The 20,082-nt window shown below is 46.8% G+C and overlaps 1 protein-coding gene across 3 annotated transcripts in view; it reads left to right on the forward strand.

Moving 5' to 3' along the window:
- Positions 1-20,082, forward strand: part of MTERF4 (mitochondrial transcription termination factor 4) — a 213,685-nt gene that overhangs the window by 175,980 nt on the left and 17,623 nt on the right. The window contains exon 1 of one of the 3 annotated variants that reach the window (XM_040348907.1): positions 5,258-5,410. The exons of 1 other annotated variant lie outside the window; for it this stretch is intronic. In XM_040348907.1, coding sequence (XP_040204841.1) covers positions 5,408-5,410 — 3 coding nt within the window. In that variant the 5' untranslated portion in view covers positions 5,258-5,407. Of the gene's footprint in view, positions 1-5,257; positions 5,411-5,462; positions 5,601-20,082 lie in introns of those variants that run through there. One more of the 3 variants, XM_040348908.1, reaches the window with a different exon arrangement.

The following is a 20,082-nucleotide window of genomic DNA, read 5'->3' on the forward strand; positions in this document are numbered from 1 at the left end:
GGGACTGTAAAGGTTTGTTTTTTATTTTCTAAATAGGTTCCTTTAAGCTAGTGCATTGTTGGCACACTTACCTTTTCCTTCTATTTCCCTTCTAAATTATTATTTTTTCTTTGTCTGAATTTCTCACTTCCTGTTCCTCAGTATGCTGTTCTGGCTTACTAACCACCCACCGCTCGGATGATGGGGGCAAGCTTACTGAGGAGAAACAGGAAGTGAGAAATTAAAACAAAGAAAAAAAACATTTAGAAGGGAAATGGAAGGAAAAGGTAAGTGAACCAACAATGCACTAGCTTAAAGGTACCTATTTAGAAAATAAAAAACAAACCTTTACAATCCCTTTAATGGAAACTGACATTTTCTAACATCCAACTGCAGGTTCGTGTTAGGATTGAGGAATAGATTCTAGGAGTCAAAATGGCAGCTTTCATCAGTCCAAAGGCTCATCACATTGGTGTTATCTACGACAGGTTCCCTTAAAAAAATTGAATCTGATATATTTGTAATGCCAATTCATGAGCAGTAACCCATAAAACATAATAATCATTTGGCAACAGTAGAGAACATTCTGCTCCCAAGCCCTGAATAGGGTCACCCTCATTGAAAAGCTGATGCTAAATGGCAGTAGGGGCTCGTTCCTATACCCAGAGACTTCACAAATTTAAAGGAAAAGACTGGCAGCACTCCAAAGAAATTTCACCTGCTGGTAACTTTGTTCATCCAGGCAAAATAGAAAGAACCATCCCGTGTGTTAATGTGTTGGGGATAAGAATGAGCTTGGGCGTGTTCGCAACCGCACATGTAGAGCCCGCCAGGAAGTCGGCATTGCACAGTGCTCTGCAGCTGCGGATCGGGGAAAATGTCTCACTGCTTGTGATAAGAGCTCCGCAGTGCTGACTTCCTCGCGGGTTCTGCACGTGCGGTTTGCGAACGCGCCTGAGCTTATCCTTAGTTGGGGGAAGGGATGCTAGACAGGCACCCATTGTGTTCATGTTGTTCGGATAAATAAAGTTATCAGCGTTTGAATTCTCTTATGCAGATGGTCTTTTGCTTTGGATTGACCAATAATTGCTCTTTGCTATCCTTACTACCTATTGCCTTTTCATGATTAAAACAGAATGCTCATATAAGTGTGTTGGTGGTTTCATTAAAGTAGCGCTCCACTACGAGCTTGTTCACACCAGCTTGGTTGGGCAGCATTGCAAGACAATTTGCCTAATGTCCAACTGCTGCAGTTTACAACAAATTGCTGCAATGGTGTGCGCTGAAAAGAAAGTGGGACACGTGACATGTTGCTCCAGCACGCCATAATGCATTGCAGAGTGCTGCAGAACATAATGACATACAGCTGTGAAAGAAGCAAATACTATAATGCGTTTTAATAACGCAGTGCATGCGGGATAAGGCGTGTACATCTTGCCCTGCTCCTGCTGGTGTGAATTGGACATAAATAAGCAATAACTGGAGAAAGTGTAAAGTATTTTCTAAGCACTGCTCTGAAACTGTAACTTCAAGTAGAAGAGCTTGACATGGAACTTTTAGCTTGAGAGGTCCCAACAAAAGGGATCTTCATAAACCACCTTCGCTCGTTCTGCTTGGATATAATTCTCCTTTAACATATTCCACCCAACACTGACATTCTATTGTTGGCCATTAAATAACATCCCATCACTGGTAGATATTATTGTACGTGTGAGCACCTTTGGGAGAGAGAACAAGTATAGAGATCTATTACTATAGGTCAGGGATCCTCCAGCTGTTGCGGAACTACACATCCCATGAGGCATTGTAAAGCTTTGACATTCACAGGCATGATGGGAATTGTAGTTCCTGAACAACTGGAGGGCCATAGTTTGAAGACCCCTGCTATAGATCCTATTGCTGCAGTATAAAGCTGTGACTGCATTGGTGGCCAGTATTATACTGTATTATATGTAGAAGATGACATTACATAGATGTAAGCTGACAAATGAAACTGCTGTGAAAAGTGTCAGTATTTGTAGCTGGTTCTCCCAGCTGCCTCTGTACAGTGATAGGCTAAACCTGAAAATTGTTGATGTCTCACTTTATTTATTGCAGTTATATTTTTTTCAATAGTTTTTTGTTTTTATATGGCCTTTTAACGTTGTTTTTTTTTTAAGTGTAAAGCCTCAATCACATGGGACATATTATTGTGTATGCCCATGGAGGGCTGTATTTACCTGCATAGGGATGTACAGGTGTTCACGCAGCTCGCGGGATGCAGAGGGCGCACGTACACAGCTGCAGCTCCCAATTTGATATACAGGTACGTGTCTTTGGAACACAAATTGTGTGCGTTTTTGGGACATGCACCCACGCGGATGTCAAATTGAGGCCAGGTTCACACCTATGCAAATTGAATGCGCGTTTCCCGCTTTCAATTCGCATAGCAGGAGAAGGTGACTGGCTCTCTATGGAGCCGGTTCACATATCTCCGCAGTGGGTGCGTTTCAGGTTCAATTTCAGCCCAAAATACCTGAACCGGTAAACCAGCACGCACCGGACCCCTGCTGTGAGCCGCATGCGGCGACCGTGTGAATCCGGCCTGAGAGCTGCGGCTCTGTCCCAATTGTTATCAATAGGACATGATGTATGTAACACCTGTGCACTCCCCTTCAGGTAAACACGACCCTCATGTGATAGAGGCCTAAACCATTGAAAGATATATTAAATGCACTTATAAAATCAAACCTTGTGTGGATTTTTTTTTTTTTATGTGTATATATATTTGTAAGTGTAAACAATGTTTTTTTTGGAGAATTAAAGGGGTTGTAAAGGTTTGTGTTTTTTCACCTTAATGCATCAAGGTGAAAAAACACCTGGCAATGACCAGCCCCCCGTTTTAATTACCTGAGCCAGTTTACCTGCTCGGCGCATCCCCACATGCTTTTCTCCACGGAGTCCTGGGGTTGATTGGATAGATTTATAGCAGTGCAGCCATTGGCTAACACTGCTGATAATCAAATCTAATGACCCAGGGGGTGGGGCCGAGTCATACACTCGGTGTCTATGGACGCTGAGTGTATGACTCAGGAGCGTGCCCGCAAGGTAACCCCCTCGGGAGAGCTCTTCTCCAAGGGTGTTATCTAGTGCGGGGAGGAGCTGCGCGAGCCACCGAGGGACCCCAGAAGAGGATGTTCCCAGCCACTCAATGCAAAACGAGCTGTAAAAAAAAAAAAACACTTTAGTATCCCTTTAAGTCAGAAATTGTTTGACACTTTTGCCAAAGCCTTTACAGCCCAAGTCAAGGAAAAGGGTTGCCAACACTTGGGGTCCCTTGCACAATGTCCTGAATGGTAGCGGTGTTTAGAGCCCTACACATTCAGGGGCAAAGGTCTGAAACACGGGTATTCTGCATTCTGGTCTTTTCTCTATAAATGCACAGGGCCCTAAACGCCAGTACCGCTCAGTACAGCATCCAGCTGCCATTGACTTTGACAGACTGCCTGCAGCTGGACTGGATGTGGCATCTGTGCTGCCAGGAATCACTAAAGGTGGGTTCACACTACAACTGAGACCTGCCAGAGCGATTCCCTGCTCTGGCAGCTCTCCATTGCTGGCCGCAGTAGGGGGTAGTGTATGTGCTATTCAGCACATCACATGGGTCCCCCCCCCTTTTTATTTTGTACAAACTTTATTTGAAGTATATAAAACATACAATTAATTTATCGCAATGTGCTGCAGTACAGCATAATTGGGACACATAGGAAGTTATTGTTTCCTGTGTGACTCTGCAGTACCAGGCATTTTACAATACAGTTAAACGTCTGTCACGGCACGTAGTGTGAATTCAACCTAAAACACTGGGAGATGTGCACTGATCTTAAATGGCCATGTATGCAAAGGGGCTTAAAGGGGTTTTAAAGGTTTGTTTTTTATTTTCTAAATAGGTTCCTTTAAGCTAGTGCATTGTTGGTTCACTTACCTTTTCCTTCCATTTCCCTTCTAAATGTTTTGTTTTCTTTGTCTGAATTTCTCACTTACTGTTTCTCCTCAGTAAGCTTTCCACCATCATCCGAACAGTGGTTAGTCAGCCAGAACAGCTTACTGAGGAGGAACAGGAAGTGAGAAATTCAGACAAAGAAAAAAAAATTTAGAAGGGAAATGGAAGGAAAAGGTAAGTGGACCAACAATGCACTAGCTTAAGGAACCTATTTAGAAAATAAAAAAATGAACCTTCACAATCCCTTAAAGCCTGTTGGATGTGAAAGTGCTTTGTGCAGAATTTTAAGAACAAGATTATTTAAACAATGGAAATAAGTAATTAATGGCCTTGTAGGACACATCAAGCTATGGATTCATTGGTCAGTGTTGTGAGCAGGTAGGTCACAGTAGAAGATGCAGAGCTGACATAGAAGGCAAGTGTCCCCAAACTTTAAACAAAGGGTCAATTCACTTTTCGTCAGTGAGTTTGAGCCAGACTGGGACTCGGAGGAGTAACAAAAAGGACACAGCATCAGAGACCGCTGGAAGTACAAAATGCCCCTATGTTAGTGTTATAAAAGCTGTGTTTTTTTACACTTTATTTTTTATATATATATATATATATATATATAAAATATGTTTTTATTTCCGAGGTGAGTAGTAGTAAATAGCCCTGCGTCAGGGGAAGAAGGTTCCTGAGCATCTGTATCAGTGGGAGTAAGAAGACACCCCTACCATTGGTGTTAGTGATAGTAGTAAAAGACATCTATCCCCCCCCCTCCTCCAGCATTGGTGTCAGTTTGAGTAATAGAAGACCCACTAGAACTGGTGTCAGTGGAAGTAACAAAATACCTAACAGCATTGCTGTCAGGAGGGGGGGGGTGTAATATAAGACCCCCAGGAATGGTGGTAATAAAAGACCTCCCTAATATTGGTGTCAGTGGTGATAAAAAAAAGCTTCCCATGGGGACACGAGTTCTGGTATTGCCTCACATTGGAGAGATTTCCCCTCACTTCCTGTTTTGACTATGGGACAGGGAAACAAATGACAGGGGTGTATAATACTCCCTTACTCTCTCCAAAATGAAAAAACAAAAAGTTTTGCCTTTAGTTCTAGTTTAACAAAAAAAATCTGATACTAGGGTCACGTTTTACAATTACTATATGTATAACAAATTGTTTAGCATACTAATATCCAAAACAGCAGCACTCAAATATTACACAGTAGAATATAAACATTATAAGTCGCAGTTCTGTGAAGGCTGCTCTGGCCCAGGACGTTTACACTTATTTTAACTGAGTTTTGTGACACTGCAGGTCCTCCAGATCACACTGTGCAGCTTCCAGTGAGGCGGAACTCTTTAGCGAGGTTCGTGTTTCCCCGGAAGTGCTGTATATATCGGCGCACAGGATAGGTGAGACTGGCTGTGTGGGACAAAATAAAGGTTCGGACAGGAGTGTGATAATGGTGAGTGATTGTACTGTGTGCAGTGTGCAGACACACCGGATAGACAGTATCCCGCCAAGTATCAGAGGCCCCCTATCTATTCCTACATACCGGGGGCATCTGTACGAGCTTCCCCTCACTGGGGGACTACGAGTCCCAGAATGCACTGCGAACAGAGCCTCCTTCACTGAGCCTGCTGTGTATGGAAGAGGTCAGGGCTGCACACTCTATGCAATCTCTGGTAGACCCTAACTGGATGACATTTATTGTATTACTGTGCACGATAAACAGGCGCCATGCTATCCTGTCTACACATGTATGTTCTATTAGCTGCACATCATTGCAATTGCAGAATATATCTGTGCAATGATGTGACAGGATGGCAGAGCACAGGAAGTGGGGTGGGGGCAGGATAGAGCGTTGTCACCCTCTACAAGGAAGTGCCTGTACAAGAACCTTCATGGCAGGATCACCAAGTATTACTTGTCTACCAGGACAATTGTTCATTTTTTGCACACATGTTAAAATCTGCATTTTATTTTTGGTAGAAATGACTGTAAACAAAGAATGTCTCTTCTGAAAGCAAAGACCCTGGAGAATAAAATTGTGGTAGCTGAAATTTTTTATGTTGCATGATCTTTTTGCAGTTCTTTATCATACACATATTTTCAGGGAAAATACACTAAAACGAATTGTGCAAAAACACAACACCATACAATACCATCCACAACCCAATTATTTGGTAAAATATAAGAGAGGGGGGTTGTGCTGAGTGAAGAGATTCCAAATATGTCAAGTCTTAATCACTTCAATACCGACACTTTACCCCCTTCCTTTCCTGCCCAGGCCAATTTTCAGCTTTTAGCGCTGTCGCACTTTGAATGACAATTGCGCTGTCATACAACACTACATTTTTAACATTTTGTTCACACAAATAGAGCTTTATTTTGGTGGTATTTAATCACCTCTGGGTTTTTTTTTTTTTTTTTTTGCTAAATAAACAAAAAAATAACATTTTGAAAAATAAAAGAGTTTTTCTTTGTTTCTGTTTATAAAATTTTACAAATAAATGTTCTTCGTAAATGTAGGTCAATATGTATTCTGCTACATTTCTTTGAAAATAACCCAAATCAGTGTATATTATTTAGTTTGTGTTATAGTTGTACACAATCTATGATATATATCTGACAATGTATCAATCCTGATGTACAGATGGATCTCATTTCTTGGGGCCCAAAAATACCAGGACAGTACAAATACCACTGAATAACTTTTTTTTTTTTAGAAAAGTAGACAGTATTTAGTAAGAGGCATTGTGAGTTTTTTGAAGTTGTATTTTTTTTGTCATAATTTTGTGGAAAATTAAGAAATGTAAAAAGAAAGTTTTATATATATATATATATATGTCACCAGTGCAATACTAGTATCGGTACCAAGCATTTCCCAGAGTACTTGTACTCGGGGGGGAAATGCTCCGATGCCTCACCCGATACCTGGGCAGCCAGGGTGATCGGTGTGGCAGGGGAGATGCAAGTCTTCTCTGTACTGTCTTCTCCTCCCATGCTCCGTGTGCTGCCTTCTTCCCCCTCCCCCCTGTGCTCCGTGTGCTGCCTTCTTCCCCCTCCCCCCCTGTGCTCCGTGTGCTGCCTTCTTCCCCCTCCCCCTGTGCTCCGTGTGCTGCCTTCTTCCCCCTCCCCCCCTGTGCTCCGTGTGCTGCCTTCTTCCGCCTCCCCCCTGTGTTCCGTGTGCTGCCTTCTTCCCCCTCCCCCCCTGTGCTCCGTGTGCTGCCTTCTTCCCCCTCCCCCCTGTGCTCCGTGTGCTGCCTTCTTCCCCCTCCCCCCTGTGCTCCGTGTGCTGCCTTCTTCCCCCCCCCCCCCTGTGCTCCGTGTGCTGCCTTCTTCCGCCTCCCCCCTGTGCTCCGTGTGCTGCCTTCTTCCCCCTCCCCCCCTGTGCTCCGTGTGCTGCCTTCTTCCCCCTCCCCCCTTGTGCTCCGTGTGCTGCCTTCTTCCCCCTCCCCCCCTGTGCTCCGTGTGCTGCCTTCTTCCCCCTCCCCCTGTGCTCCGTGTGCTGCCTTCTTCCCCCTCCCCCCCTGTGCTCCGTGTGCTGCCTTCTTCCCCCTCCCCCCTGTGCTCCGTGTGCTGCCTTCTTCCCCCTCCCCCCTGTGCTCCGTGTGCTGCCTTCTTCCCCCTCCCCCCCTGTGCTCCGTGTGCTGCCTTCTTCCGCCTCCCCCCTGTGCTCCGTGTGCTGCCTTCTTCCCCCTCCCCCCCTGTGCTCCGTGTGCTGCCTTCTTCCCCCTCCCCCCCTGTGCTCCGTGTGCTGCCTTCTTCCCCCTCCCCCTGTGCTCCGTGTGCTGCCTTCTTCCCCCTCCCCCCCTGTTCTCCGTGTGCTGCCTTCTTCCCCCTCCCCCCCTGTGCTCCGTGTGCTGCCTTCTTCCCCCTCCCCCCCTGTGCTCCGTGTGCTGCCTTCTTCCCCCTCCCCCCCTGTGCTCCGTGTGCTGCCTTCTTCCCCCTCCCCCCCTGTGCTCCGTGTGCTGCCTTCTTCCCCCTCCCCCCCCTGTGCTCCGTGTGCTGCCTTCTTCCCCCTCCCCCCCTGTGCTCCGTGTGCTGCCTTCTTCCCCCTCCCCCCCTGTGCTCCGTGTGCTGCCTTCTTCCCCCTCCCCCCCTGTGCTGCCTTCTTCCCCCTCCCCCCCTGTGCTCCGTGTGCTGCCTTCTTCCCCCTCCCCCCCTGTGCTCCGTGTGCTGCCTTCTTCCCCCTCCCCCCCTGTGCTCCGTGTGCTGCCTTCTTCCCCCTCCCCCCCCCTGTGCTCCGTGTGCTGCCTTCTTCCCCCCCCCCCCCCTGTGCTCCGTGTGCTGCCTTCTTCCCCCTCCCCCCCTGTGCTCCGTGTGCTGCCTTCTTCCCCCTCCCCCCGTGCTCCGTGTGGTGCCTTCTTCCCCCTCCCCCGTGCTGCCTTCTCCCTCCCCCCGTGCTCTGTGTGCTGCCTTCTCCCCCGTGCTCCGTGTGCTGCCTCCCCCCCCCCCCCCGTGCTCTGTGTGCTGCCTTCTCCCCCGTGCACCGTGTGCTGCCCCCTCAGTGCCATCTTCTCCCCCCTCCGTGCCGGAGGTAGGAGCTGCTAAATCCGGCTCCTACCTTTTCCGAATGAACAGAGTCAGTGATCACCGACTGAGCATCGTAACCTGTGTTTACGATGCTTCAGTTTATGAATGGAGAGAAGCTTCTCTCCATTCATTTTAGCTGAGGCTGCTGAGAAAGGGACTTGGGAATCTGTGTCCTTAGTCACTTTCTTTGTCTCAAAGGGGGGATGTCAGAGGTCTGTTAAGACCCCTGGTATCTCGCCAAAGACCCCCAACAGGGCTGATTAAAAAAATTGAAATAAATAATTAAAAAAAAATAAAATGTAAATAATAATAATATAAAAAAACACACAATTGTAAAAAAAAAATACTGTCACAGTCACAAAAAAAGTATCGGTATTCGGTATCGGCGAGTACTTGGGGGGGAAAAAAAGTATCGGTACTTGTACTCGGTCTCAAAAAAGTGGTATCGGGACAACCCTAATCATAATGGGTTCGGCTTCGATTAGGGACACTCACTGTTGACAGCAAAAAAACAAAAAAAGTTTTAATTCATTGTTTTGTTGTGATTAGCTGTGTTTAGTCAAAGATAATCACATGGTACATATGGGCTGTGATTGGCCCTGTCTGTGCCATGTGATTCCATTGAGCAATCACAGATACAACACAATTGTATACAATGAATGACATGAAAAGAAGCCATCCATTGTTTACAACTGTCACGTGACCTGCTATGATTGGTCACATGGTACCCGCATCGAGACGGTGGACACAGCCGGTGACAGATCGCGTGGCGCCTTCTAAGAGAACATCATACCACGTCCACTCAGAAAGAAGAATGTCCCGCCTGGCCGTGAATCTGCTTTAGGGTGGGGTGTGAAGGGGTTAAAATTGTGCATGCCTGTGGAATCCTAAATCATTTTGGTACCTGCAATTCTCCATAGGCGATGCTTTAAAAGTTTATACAAACCATCAGTTTAGAGCAGGGTTTGACAAATTTGCTTGGAATCTAGGAGCCAGCTAAAAAAGTTAGGAGCCAGAAACCCACCTAGTTCCCGCCAAGCTTGTGCGCAGAAGCAAACGCATACGTGAGTAGCGCCCGCATATGAAAGCGGTGTTCAAACGACACATGTGAGGCATCGCCGCGATTGGTAGAGCGAGAGCAATAATTCTAGCCCTAGTCCTCCTCTGTAACTCAAAACATGCAACCCGTAGAATTTTTGAAATGTCGCCTATGGAGATTTTAAAGGGTAAAAGTTTACATCCGCTTGTGGAATGGCGACAATTTTGAAGCGTGACATGTTGGGTATCAATTTACTCAGCGTAACATTATCTTTCACAATATAAAACAAAATTGGGCTAACTTTACTGATGTCTTATTTTTTTTATTAAAAAAAGTGTATTTTTCCCCAAAACAGTGCGCTTGTAAGACCGCTGCGCAAATACGGTGTGAAAGAAAGTATTGTAACAACCGCCATTTTATTCTCTAGGGTGTTAGAATAAAAATATAATGTTTGGGGGTTCTAATTAGAGGGAAGGAGATGGCAGTAAAAACACAGGGGAAGCTCCTTTAGCATTGCTGGTTGTATGTCATACCATCGGCCACCACAAGATGGTGCCAGATCACAAAAGGAAGCATAGGGCTGCAAAGCCGCAGCCTCAATTACCGGCCGTTGCGTCGTGGGGACGCACGGAGACACAGGATGGGGTATCCTGTGTCTTTGGGCACCCCCCGCCGCACGATCGCGTTGGGCCACGCCTGCCGGTAATTGAGGCAGAGGCTTTGCGGCCTTCTGCAGGCCTATGCTTCCTTCCCCAGGTCGCTAATTCTAGTCGCAATTGCGACCTGGCGCCCAGATTTTGTCGAATCCTGCTTTAGAGCTTACTGTGAACTATGGTCTTTGAATTATTGGTCTCACTCTGATGTTCACAATGATAGCACACATGTGACAAGTGATATTTCCATACACAAGTGCACCCTATGATTTTTATATACGGTATGTGCGGGGATCCTTATTTTATACAATTCCAATTACAAACAGCTAAGACCAATCTAACTAAGTATATAGCATAGCTGTTGGATCCCTGGAAATCCCTGAAGTATACACTGCCACTCCAGTGATCTCCACTCACATCCGGGTCCCGTGCTGAGTGGCTGGCCTGATGCATTGTAAGCACACAAGATCAGCTGCCATTCAGGGAATGTAAATGCACAGCGTTCTCTGATTGGACAAGGTGGAGAGTGTGATGTCACTGCCCCGCTTCTCTACCTCTTCCAATAAAAGGACGCATTGCATTGTTTCAGAAAATGAAAAACATTCTCTGACTGGTGCCGTTCTGAGCAGCTGACCTCCTGATTCACAATACATCAGGCCAGCCTGCATTTCCCCATTCTTCCTAGTGACAGGATACTGATCATAGCTCCCTGTAATCGGTGATCAGGATCGTGTCACACACAGCCCATCCCCCTACAGTTAGCAGCACTCTCTAGGACACACTTAACCGCTTCAGCGCCCCTAGTGGTTAACCCCTTCACTGCCAGTGTAATTTTTACAGTAATCAGTGCATTTTTATAGCACTGATCGCTGTATAAATGACAATGGTCCCAAAATGGCGTCAAAAGTGTCCCATGTGTCCGCCATAATGTCGCAGTCACGATAAAAATCGCAGATCGCCGCCATTACTAGTAAAAAAATTATTAATAAAAAATGCCATAAAACTATCCCCTATTTTGTAGACGCTATAACTTTTGCGCAAACCAATCAATAAACGCTTACCAAAAATATGTAGAAGAATACGTATTGGCCAAAACTGAGGACATAATTTTTTTTATATATATTTTTGGGGGATATTTATTATAGTAAAAAATATAGAATTTTTTTTTTTCAAAATTGTTGCTCTATTTTTGTTTATAGCACAAAAAATAAAAACCGCAGAGGTGATCAAATGCCACCAAAAGAAAGCTCTATTTGTGGGGAAAAAAGGACGCCAATTTTGTTTGGGAGCCACGTCGCACGACCGCGCAATTGTCAGTTAAAGCAACGCAGTGCCGAATCGCAAAAAGTGCTCTGGTCTTTGGCCAGCCAAATGGTCCGGGGCTTAAGTGGTTAAAGGGGAGTTCCAGCCATTTGTATGTTTATTAAAAGTCAGCAGCAACAAAAAGTGTTGCTGCTGGCTTTTAATAAACAGGCACTTGCCTGCTCCAGCGACGCGCCGGCCGGGGCTCCGCTCCTCTCCCCCCCTCCCCGGCCGGCGTCTTCATCTTCAGTGTGGGCACCCGGCCGTGACAGCTTTCGGCTTCACGGCCGGGCACCCACTGCGCATGCGCGAGCGGCGCGGCACTGCGCATGCGCGAGCGGCGCGGCCCGGCGCCACGCCGTGTAATTGGCCAGGAGATCGCCTAGGACCTGTGACGTGTCCTAGGCGATCGCCTACAGCAGCCACTTCCTGAAGGCGACTAAGCTTAGTCGCCTACAGGAAGGAGGAAGTGGGACAGGAAGTCCCACTCGTGCTGAAGCCCCCACTCCCCCCCCAAAAAAATTACATGCCAAATGTGGCATGTAAGGGGGAGAGGAGTGGATTGAGAGGAAGTTCCAAATTTGGGTGGAACTCCTCTTTAATGAAAGCTGTATATTTCACTGCCAGAACCGGCTTTGTGTTTTGTTTTGTTTTTCTTTTGCACACACGTTTAATATTAGGCCTAAAGATTGCTTAAAACACCCAAAACGTTATATATTTTCTGAAAGAAGACACCCTGGAGAATAAAACTGCGTTGGTTCCAAATTTTTTTATGTCACATGATATTAGTGCAACAGTTTAGAAAAGGAAAACTTTCTGTAAAAAATACATTAAAGGGGTTGTAAAGGTTTGTTTTTTTATTTTCTAAACAGGTTCCTTTAAGCTAGTGCATTGTTGGTTCACTTACTTTTTCTTTCCATTTCCCTTCTAAATGTTTTTTTCTTTGTCTGAATTTCTCACTTCCTGTTTCTCCTCAGTAAGCTTTCCACCATCATCCGAGCCGTTCTGGTTGGGGGGTAAATCAGTGTGCTCGCCACCTACCTTGGGACTACATCCTTGCGGGGAGACGTTGTAGCCAGAACGGCTCAGATGATGGGGGCAATTTTACTGAGGAGAAACAGGAAGTGAGAAATTCAAACAAAGAAAAAAACATTTAGAAGGGAAATGGAAGGAAAAGGTAAGTGAACCAACAATGCACTAGCTTAAAGTAACTTATTTAGAAAATAAAAAACAAACCTTTACAACTGCTTTAAAGTTAATTTTAGGGCACACGAATGCAATAAATTGCCTTTTCTTTTGCCATCAGTTCATTGTTAAAGTGGTTCTAACAGCTTAAAGTGGATGTAAACCCCACATTTTTTTTTTAATGTCACAATGTAGAGAATACGATTTCCTATCATCTGTGCCCAGTCTTGCCACACAGAGTTAATCCAGCTCTGAGCAATCCTCTTTTATTGTTCAGTGAAAATTAACAGACTTCCAGATAAAAACCTGTCTAAATAAAAAGTCCTTTCCGTCCCCTTGCTTTGAGTGACATACATTACCTCTCACAATGAACTGTGGATCACCCCCCATATTATGATAAACATCCAGGAATGTGCATGTGTCCAAGCTAGTGCACGAGATATGTGAAAACCCTGTCACTCGAAGCAAGAAGACGAAAAGGACTTTTTCTTTCTCGTACATCACGGGACACAGAGCGGCATATTCATTACTATGTGGGTTATATGGAGTACCTTCAGGTGATGGACACTGGCAATCTCAAACAGGAAGTCCCCTCCCTATAAAACCCCCTCCCATAGGAGGAGTACCTCGGTTTTTTCGCCAGTGTCTTAGGTGTTGGTCATGGATTAGCTTTGCCTCTGTATCCTTGGGATTAAGGCGGGCTAACCGGATCTGTCCAAAGTGCCTCAGCGCCAAAGTGGACAGTACCCGGGCCCCAAACCGTGGGGTTTTGCCTATAATGCCCTCTCTAGAGGGATGGACCCTGGGCCCAGGACTTAGAGCTTTTCCTAAGCCAAAAGTATCCTGTTTGCCAGGGTGCTATATAGGTCCAGGTCAGTCGGTTCCTTCCTAGGACCCCAGTACCTGATGGTCTACTACTTTACCCACGGAGATGGGAGAAGATTGGACTGTTGTTGCTTGGCAAACGTCCTGCGGCATGGAGCAGGTAAGTGGAGAGTCTGCGGGACTTGGTCCGACAGTGGACTCTCCAGGGGAGATCTGCGGGGGGTTTGCCTGAGTATGCTCTGCATTGGCACCATGGTCACTATGTCTGTTATGTCTGGATGATCTAACTTTTCCCCCCATGACTGGATCCCCCTGTCTAGGCATCTCTTTACTGGCTACCTGCTGCCCCGCTGGTTGGGAAGGTCTTTTTTGGAGATCTGTCTCAGGGCTATAAATGTGTCCTTTAAGAGGCCTGTGTTTAAGTCCTACCTGGCCGGGGTTTTTGAAATTGCCGCTCTGCAGCCGTAGGGGCGATCCTCTCCCTGCTTCCTGAGGCTGGCAGCGCGTCTCCATCTGTTCCCCTCCCCTGACATACGGGCGCACGCGCGGGCGCGTGCACGCTTAATAGAGCAGTTTTGCGCCGTTCGGGGGGGGGGGGGGGGCGGGTTAGCGTGCAGGCCGGCGTCGAAAGAGGCGGGCTTTCGCCTCTGTTATTTGAAGCAGGTCCTCGTTATGGCTCAGTCTGAAACTGAGCTGAGAGCGAGAGGACACAGAGCGGCACACTAGTGACCCCCGGTGGCAGGAAAGGGGTAGTACATGCTAGGCTTAGCCTATGCATATCTATTAAGCCAAAAATCCTCTTTGCAGCAGGTTGGAGGCTGGTAAAGTATTGGTGGGGCTGTATGTATTGAAAAAAAAAAAAAAAAAAGTGGTTCTTTTTTGTTGGAACATACGGAGCCCCACCAGGTTAGGGACATTAGTAATACTACTGTTCCCTTAACCACGTAATTTTTTCCTAGCTACAAACAGTCAGTTGTTGTATGCTGGGGTACCTCGGTCTTGTACCATGGCTCCCAAAGGCTCGGGATCCAGAGGGGCAAAAAATACCAAAAAACAAAAGGGTTCCCCCTCAGATTCTGAGGATATGAGTCAGGCTATGCCAGTACTCTCCCCACCTGTTGACCCAGGGATGGCCGCCTTGGTTGAGCCAATAGGGGGGTCTGGTGCGGAGGCTGGCCCAGATCCTCCCAACCCGGTGTTTATCACTGAGGAAATGCTAGCTATCTCCTTAGGAGGGCTGGAGAAAAGATTGGCAGCTATGATCGCTAATTCATTGCCAGACAAAAAGCGGACTAGGTCCCCTTCACCAAAGTGTGTATACTCAGATGCGGAGGTTCTCTCCCTAGGAGACTTAGAATCTCAGGAGGACCTGGTGGACCAGAACCTAGAAGGTTCAGAGCTTGAGGATTCTACTGTGGAGGAACCATTCTCTGCCTCCCAAGCAGAAAGTCTGTGGATCCAGTCCTTGACAGACATGGTCCGATCGGCATTTAAGTTGCCCTTACCGGAGCCTCGGGCTCCGATAGTTTCCTCCTTGGGCTCTTTAAAAGCCCCCTTGAATGACGCAGTTTTTCCGGTCCATCCTCTGTTGGAGGAATTGATTTACCAAGATTGGGTACGACCGGACAGAATCTTTTTGCCGCCTAAAAGATTTTCTGTTATCTACCCCATGGAAGAGAAATTTTCCAAAAAATGGGCGCCCCCAGCTGTGGACGCAGCCATCTCGTGCGTAAATAAAACATTAACTTGTCCGGTAGAAAACATACAAATGTTTAAGGATCCGGTTGATAAACGTTTAGAGACACTTTTAAAGGCTTCCTTTGCTACGGCAGGAGCAGTGGTACAGCCGGCAGTAGCTGCTATCGGAGTTTGTCAGGCTTTGAAGGTCCAGACTAAACAGATGCTGAAAGACATCCCTGCCCAACAGGCAGAGGAGCTATCTGATATTCCCAGAGCTTTATGCTTTGCGGTGGATGCTATAAAGGACTCCATCCAGCAGGCATCTCGTTTATCACTATTAGTAGTGCATATGAGAAGGCTCTTATGGTTAAAGAACTGGGCGGCCGAGCCCCCATGTAAGAAACTTCTGGCAGGGTTTCCCTTTCATGGGGGAAGACTCTTCGGAGAAGATCTAGATAAATACATTCAGACTATATCGAGTGGTAAAAGTACCCTCCTACCAGTCAAAAAGAAGTTCCGGGGTCCTGCCTTTAAGAGGCCGATTTCCCCTGTCCCGGGGCCCTCAAATTCCAGGCAGTATCGACGGCCTCCTGCGCGATCCAACTTTAACAATAAGTCACAGGGACAGGCCCCTGGGGGCAAGAGGCCATGGTATCGCAAGCCAACAAAGCCAGCCCCTAAGTCTGCCTTATGAAGGGGTGCCCCCACTCACTCGAGTGGGGGGAAGGCTTCGTCTCTTTTCAGAGGTTTGGGAAGCCAACATCCCCGACAGATGGGTCCGGTCATCTGTGGCCAGAGGCTACAAGTTAGAGTTTCTAAAGTTTCCGCCGCCTCATTTTCAGGAGTCAAGGGTACCGAACGATCCAGCAAAAAAGGCCTCGTTCCTAACGGCATTGGATCGTCTGCTCTGCCAGGGCGTGATTGTAGAGGTACCAGTCCAAGAGCAAGGACTAGGCTTCTACTCCAATCTATTTGTCGTACCAAAGCCCAACGGCGATGTCAGACCAATTTTAGACCTAAAAGGTTTAAACGTTTACCTAAAGGTTCAGTCATTCCGGATGGAATCGGTTCGGTCAGCAGCCGCCGCGCTCCAGAAGGACGACTTTCTGGCTTCCATAGACATAAAAGACGCTTACCTTCATATACCGATCTTTCAGCCACATCAAAGATTTTTACGCTTCTCGGTGGCTCAGCGTCACTTCCAGTTTGTGGCACTTCCTTTCGGGCTGGCTACGGCCCCCCGGGTGTTTACGAAGGTTCTAGCTCCAATTTTAGCCAATCTAAGAATCCAAGGGGTCACGGTCCTAGCATACTTGGACGATCTCTTGATCATAGATCACTCACCGGCTTGCCTGGAGCAAGCGGTTGCCCTTACGGGTCAATACCTCGAGAGTTTCGGCTGGGTCTTAAACCGAGAAAAATCAGCATTCCAACCAACAAAACAGTTGGAATATCTCGGCATGAGGTTAGATACAGCTCAGCAAAGAGTATTTTTACCCCTGGTAAAGGTCAAAGCTATCAAGGAGTTGATTCAGCTGGTTCTAAGCAAAAAAGAACCAACTATTCGCCTATGTATGCGTTTACTAGGCAAGCTGGTGGCTACGTTCGAGGCGGTACCTTACGCACAGAGCCATACTCGCGTCCTACAAGCAGCCATTCTGGCGGCTTGGAGCGGGAAAGCACAGGCCTTGGAGTTTCCTTTAGCTCTATCATCAAGAGCCCGGCAAAGTCTGTGCTGGTGGTTAAACCCTCAGAATCTGCTGAAAGGGAAATCCTTCAGCCCCATAGCCTGGAAGATAGTGACCACAGATGCCAGCCTAAAAGGCTGGGGAGCGGTCTTGGATGGTTATACTCGCCAAGGTACTTGGGCAGCGGCGGAGAAGCAGCTGCCCATCAATATCCTGGAGCTCAGAGCTGCTCGGCTAGCCCTCCTGGCATGGACATCCAAACTGAAGGGATTCCCGGTGAGAATACAATCAGACAATGCCACGGCTGTGGCATATATAAACCACCAAGGGGGAACCAAGAGTCAGGCCGCTCAGAAGGAAGTGAGCTTGATTTTTCTGTGGGCAGAGGCTCATGTGCCCTGCATATCGGCAATATTCATTCCCGGAGTGGACAACCTGCAGGCAGACTTCTTAAGTCGCCAAACTATGTCGCCAGGGGAATGGTCTCTACATCCCCAGGTTTTTCAGACAATCTGCCAAAGGTGGGGTGTGCCAGACGTGGATGTCATGGCATCGAGGTTCAACAAGAAGCTAGACAGGTTCATGTCCCGCACAAGGGACCCGATGGCCTGCGGAACCGATGCGTTAGTTTGCCCTTGGCATCAGTTCAAACTCCTTTATGCGTTTCCCCCTCTCCAGTTACTACCCCGCCTGCTGCGCAGGATAAGGATGGAGCACAAGCCAGTAATCCTGGTTGCTCCAGCGTGGCCCCGGAGGGCATGGTACTCACTAGTCTTGAGGATGGCAGTAGAAGACCCTTGGACTCTTCCTCTACGACCAGACCTACTCTCTCAAGGCCCGATCCTCCACCCTGCATTACGGCGTCTAAATTTGACGGCCTGGCGGCTGAATCCCTGATTCTCAGGGGTAGAGGTCTGTCTAAGCAGGTTATCTCCACCCTGATCAGGGCTAGAAAGCCGGTCTCCAGAATAATTTATTACAGGGTTTGGAGGGCCTATGTAGGCTGGTGTGAGTCCAAGAAATGGCTTTCTCGCAAGTATACCATTGATAGAGTGTTAAGTTTTCTCCAGCTGGGAGTGGATAAAGGCCTGGCATTAAGCACAATTAAGGGACAGATTTCAGCTCTGTCAGTGTGGTTTCAGAGGCCGTTGGCCACCCACTCGCTGGTTAAGACCTTCATTCAGGGGGTCTTACGTATTAATCCTCCGATCAAGTCCCCAATTTGTCCGTGGGACTTAAATCTTGTTCTATCAGCTTTGCAGAAGCAACCCTTTGAACCTTTGGCTGAGATTCCTTTGGTTTTACTAACAAGGAAATTGGTATTTCTGGTTGCCATAGTTTCAGCCAGGAGAGTGTCAGAATTGGCTGCCTTATCTTGTAAGGAACCATATCTTATTCTGCATAAGGATAGGGTGGTTCTCCGTCCTCATCCTTCTTTTCTGCCGAAGGTTATATCCGGTTTTCACTAGGGTTGTCCAGATACCGATACCAGTATCGGTATCGGGACCGATACCGAGTATTTGCGCTAGTACTCGTACTCGTGCAAATACTCCCGATACCAAAATAGAATACTTTTTTTTTAATTTATTTTTTGTGACATCGAACACAAATTGGATGGCACCATTGGATGGCACTGATAGGTGGCACTGGCATTGATTGGGTGGCACTGATGAGATGCACTAATAAGCTGCCTCCCTGCACTGATGCACTAATGGGCACTGATCTGCACTGATAGGTGGCACTGGCTAGCTGCACTTTTGGGCACTGGCACCGATGAGCTGCACTGACAGTGATCACTCCTTCAATGATATGTAGTTTTCCAGAACCGTATGCTAAAAAACAGCCCCACACCATGATGTACCAGTTCTTCATAATTCTAAAGAAAATATCTTTGGTCTGTATTGTGGTTTGAAAACGGTCACATGACATTAAAAAAAAGTATCGGTATTCGGTATCGGCGACTACTTGAAAAAAAGTATCGGTACTTGTACTCGGTCCTAAAAAAGTGGTATCGGGACAACCCTAGTTTTCACCTAAACCAGGATTTGATTCTACCTTCCTTCTTTCCGAAACCTACGTCTAGAAAAGAAGGGTTGCTGCATACCCTAGATATTGTCAGGGCCATGAAGGCCTATCTTAAAGCTACAGAGAAGATTCGGAAAACAGAGGTGTTGTTCATTTTGCCGGACGGGCCCAAGAAGGGGCAGGCGGCTGCAAGATCCACCATCTCGAGGTGGATTAGACAGTTAATTACTCAGGCATACGGCTTGAAGAGGTTGCCTCCTCCTTTATCAATAAAGGCTCACTCTACCAGGGCCATGGGCGCCTCCTGGGCAGCACACCATCAGATCTCTATGGCTCAAATATGCAAGGCGGCAACCTGGTCTTCAGTCCACACGTTTACAAAGTTCTACCAGTTGGACGTAAGAAGGAATACTGATACAGCCTTTGGGCAGGCAGTGCTGCAGGCTGCGATTTAAGACCCTCGGAATCGGGGGCACCCTTGATTTAAATTTACATTTAAATTTATTCTTTTTTTGACTAAGTTGGATTTATTATTATTATTTTAGAGTGTACCTCTAATTAAATCCTGTTGTCTTGGGAAGATGTCTCCCTCCCCTCATTAAAGCATTGCTTTGGGACATCCCACATAGTAATGAATATGCCGCTCTGTGTCCCGTGATGTACGAGAAAGAAAAGGGGATTTTTAATACAGCTTACCTGTAAAATCCTTTTCTTGGAAGTACATCACGGGACACAGAGCTCCCACCCCTCTTATAGGGACCATTTTGGGAGGCATACTGCTTGCTACAAAACTGAGGTACTCCTCCTATGGGAGGGGGTTATATAGGGAGGGGACTTCCTGTTTGAGATTGCCAGTGTCCATCACCTGAAGGTACTCCATATAACCCACATAGTAATGAATATGCCGCTCTGTGTCCCGTGATGTACTTCCAAGAAAAGGATTTTACAGGTAAGCTGTATTAAAAATCCCCTTTTTTTTTAGACAGGTTTTATCTGGAAGTCTGTTAATTTTCACTGAACAATAAAAGAGGATTGCTCAGAGGTGGATTAACTCTGTGTGGCAAGACTGGGCACAGATGATAGGAAATCTTATACTCTACATTGTGACATAAAAAAAATGTTTTTTGGGGTTTACATCCACTTTAAGGTTTTTCTTTCACTATAATATATTCTCTGCTTTAGGGTAAAAAAACATTCCAAT

This window comes from Rana temporaria, chromosome 4, assembly GCF_905171775.1.
Source record: "Rana temporaria chromosome 4, aRanTem1.1, whole genome shotgun sequence".
NCBI lineage: Eukaryota > Metazoa > Chordata > Amphibia > Anura > Ranidae > Rana > Rana temporaria.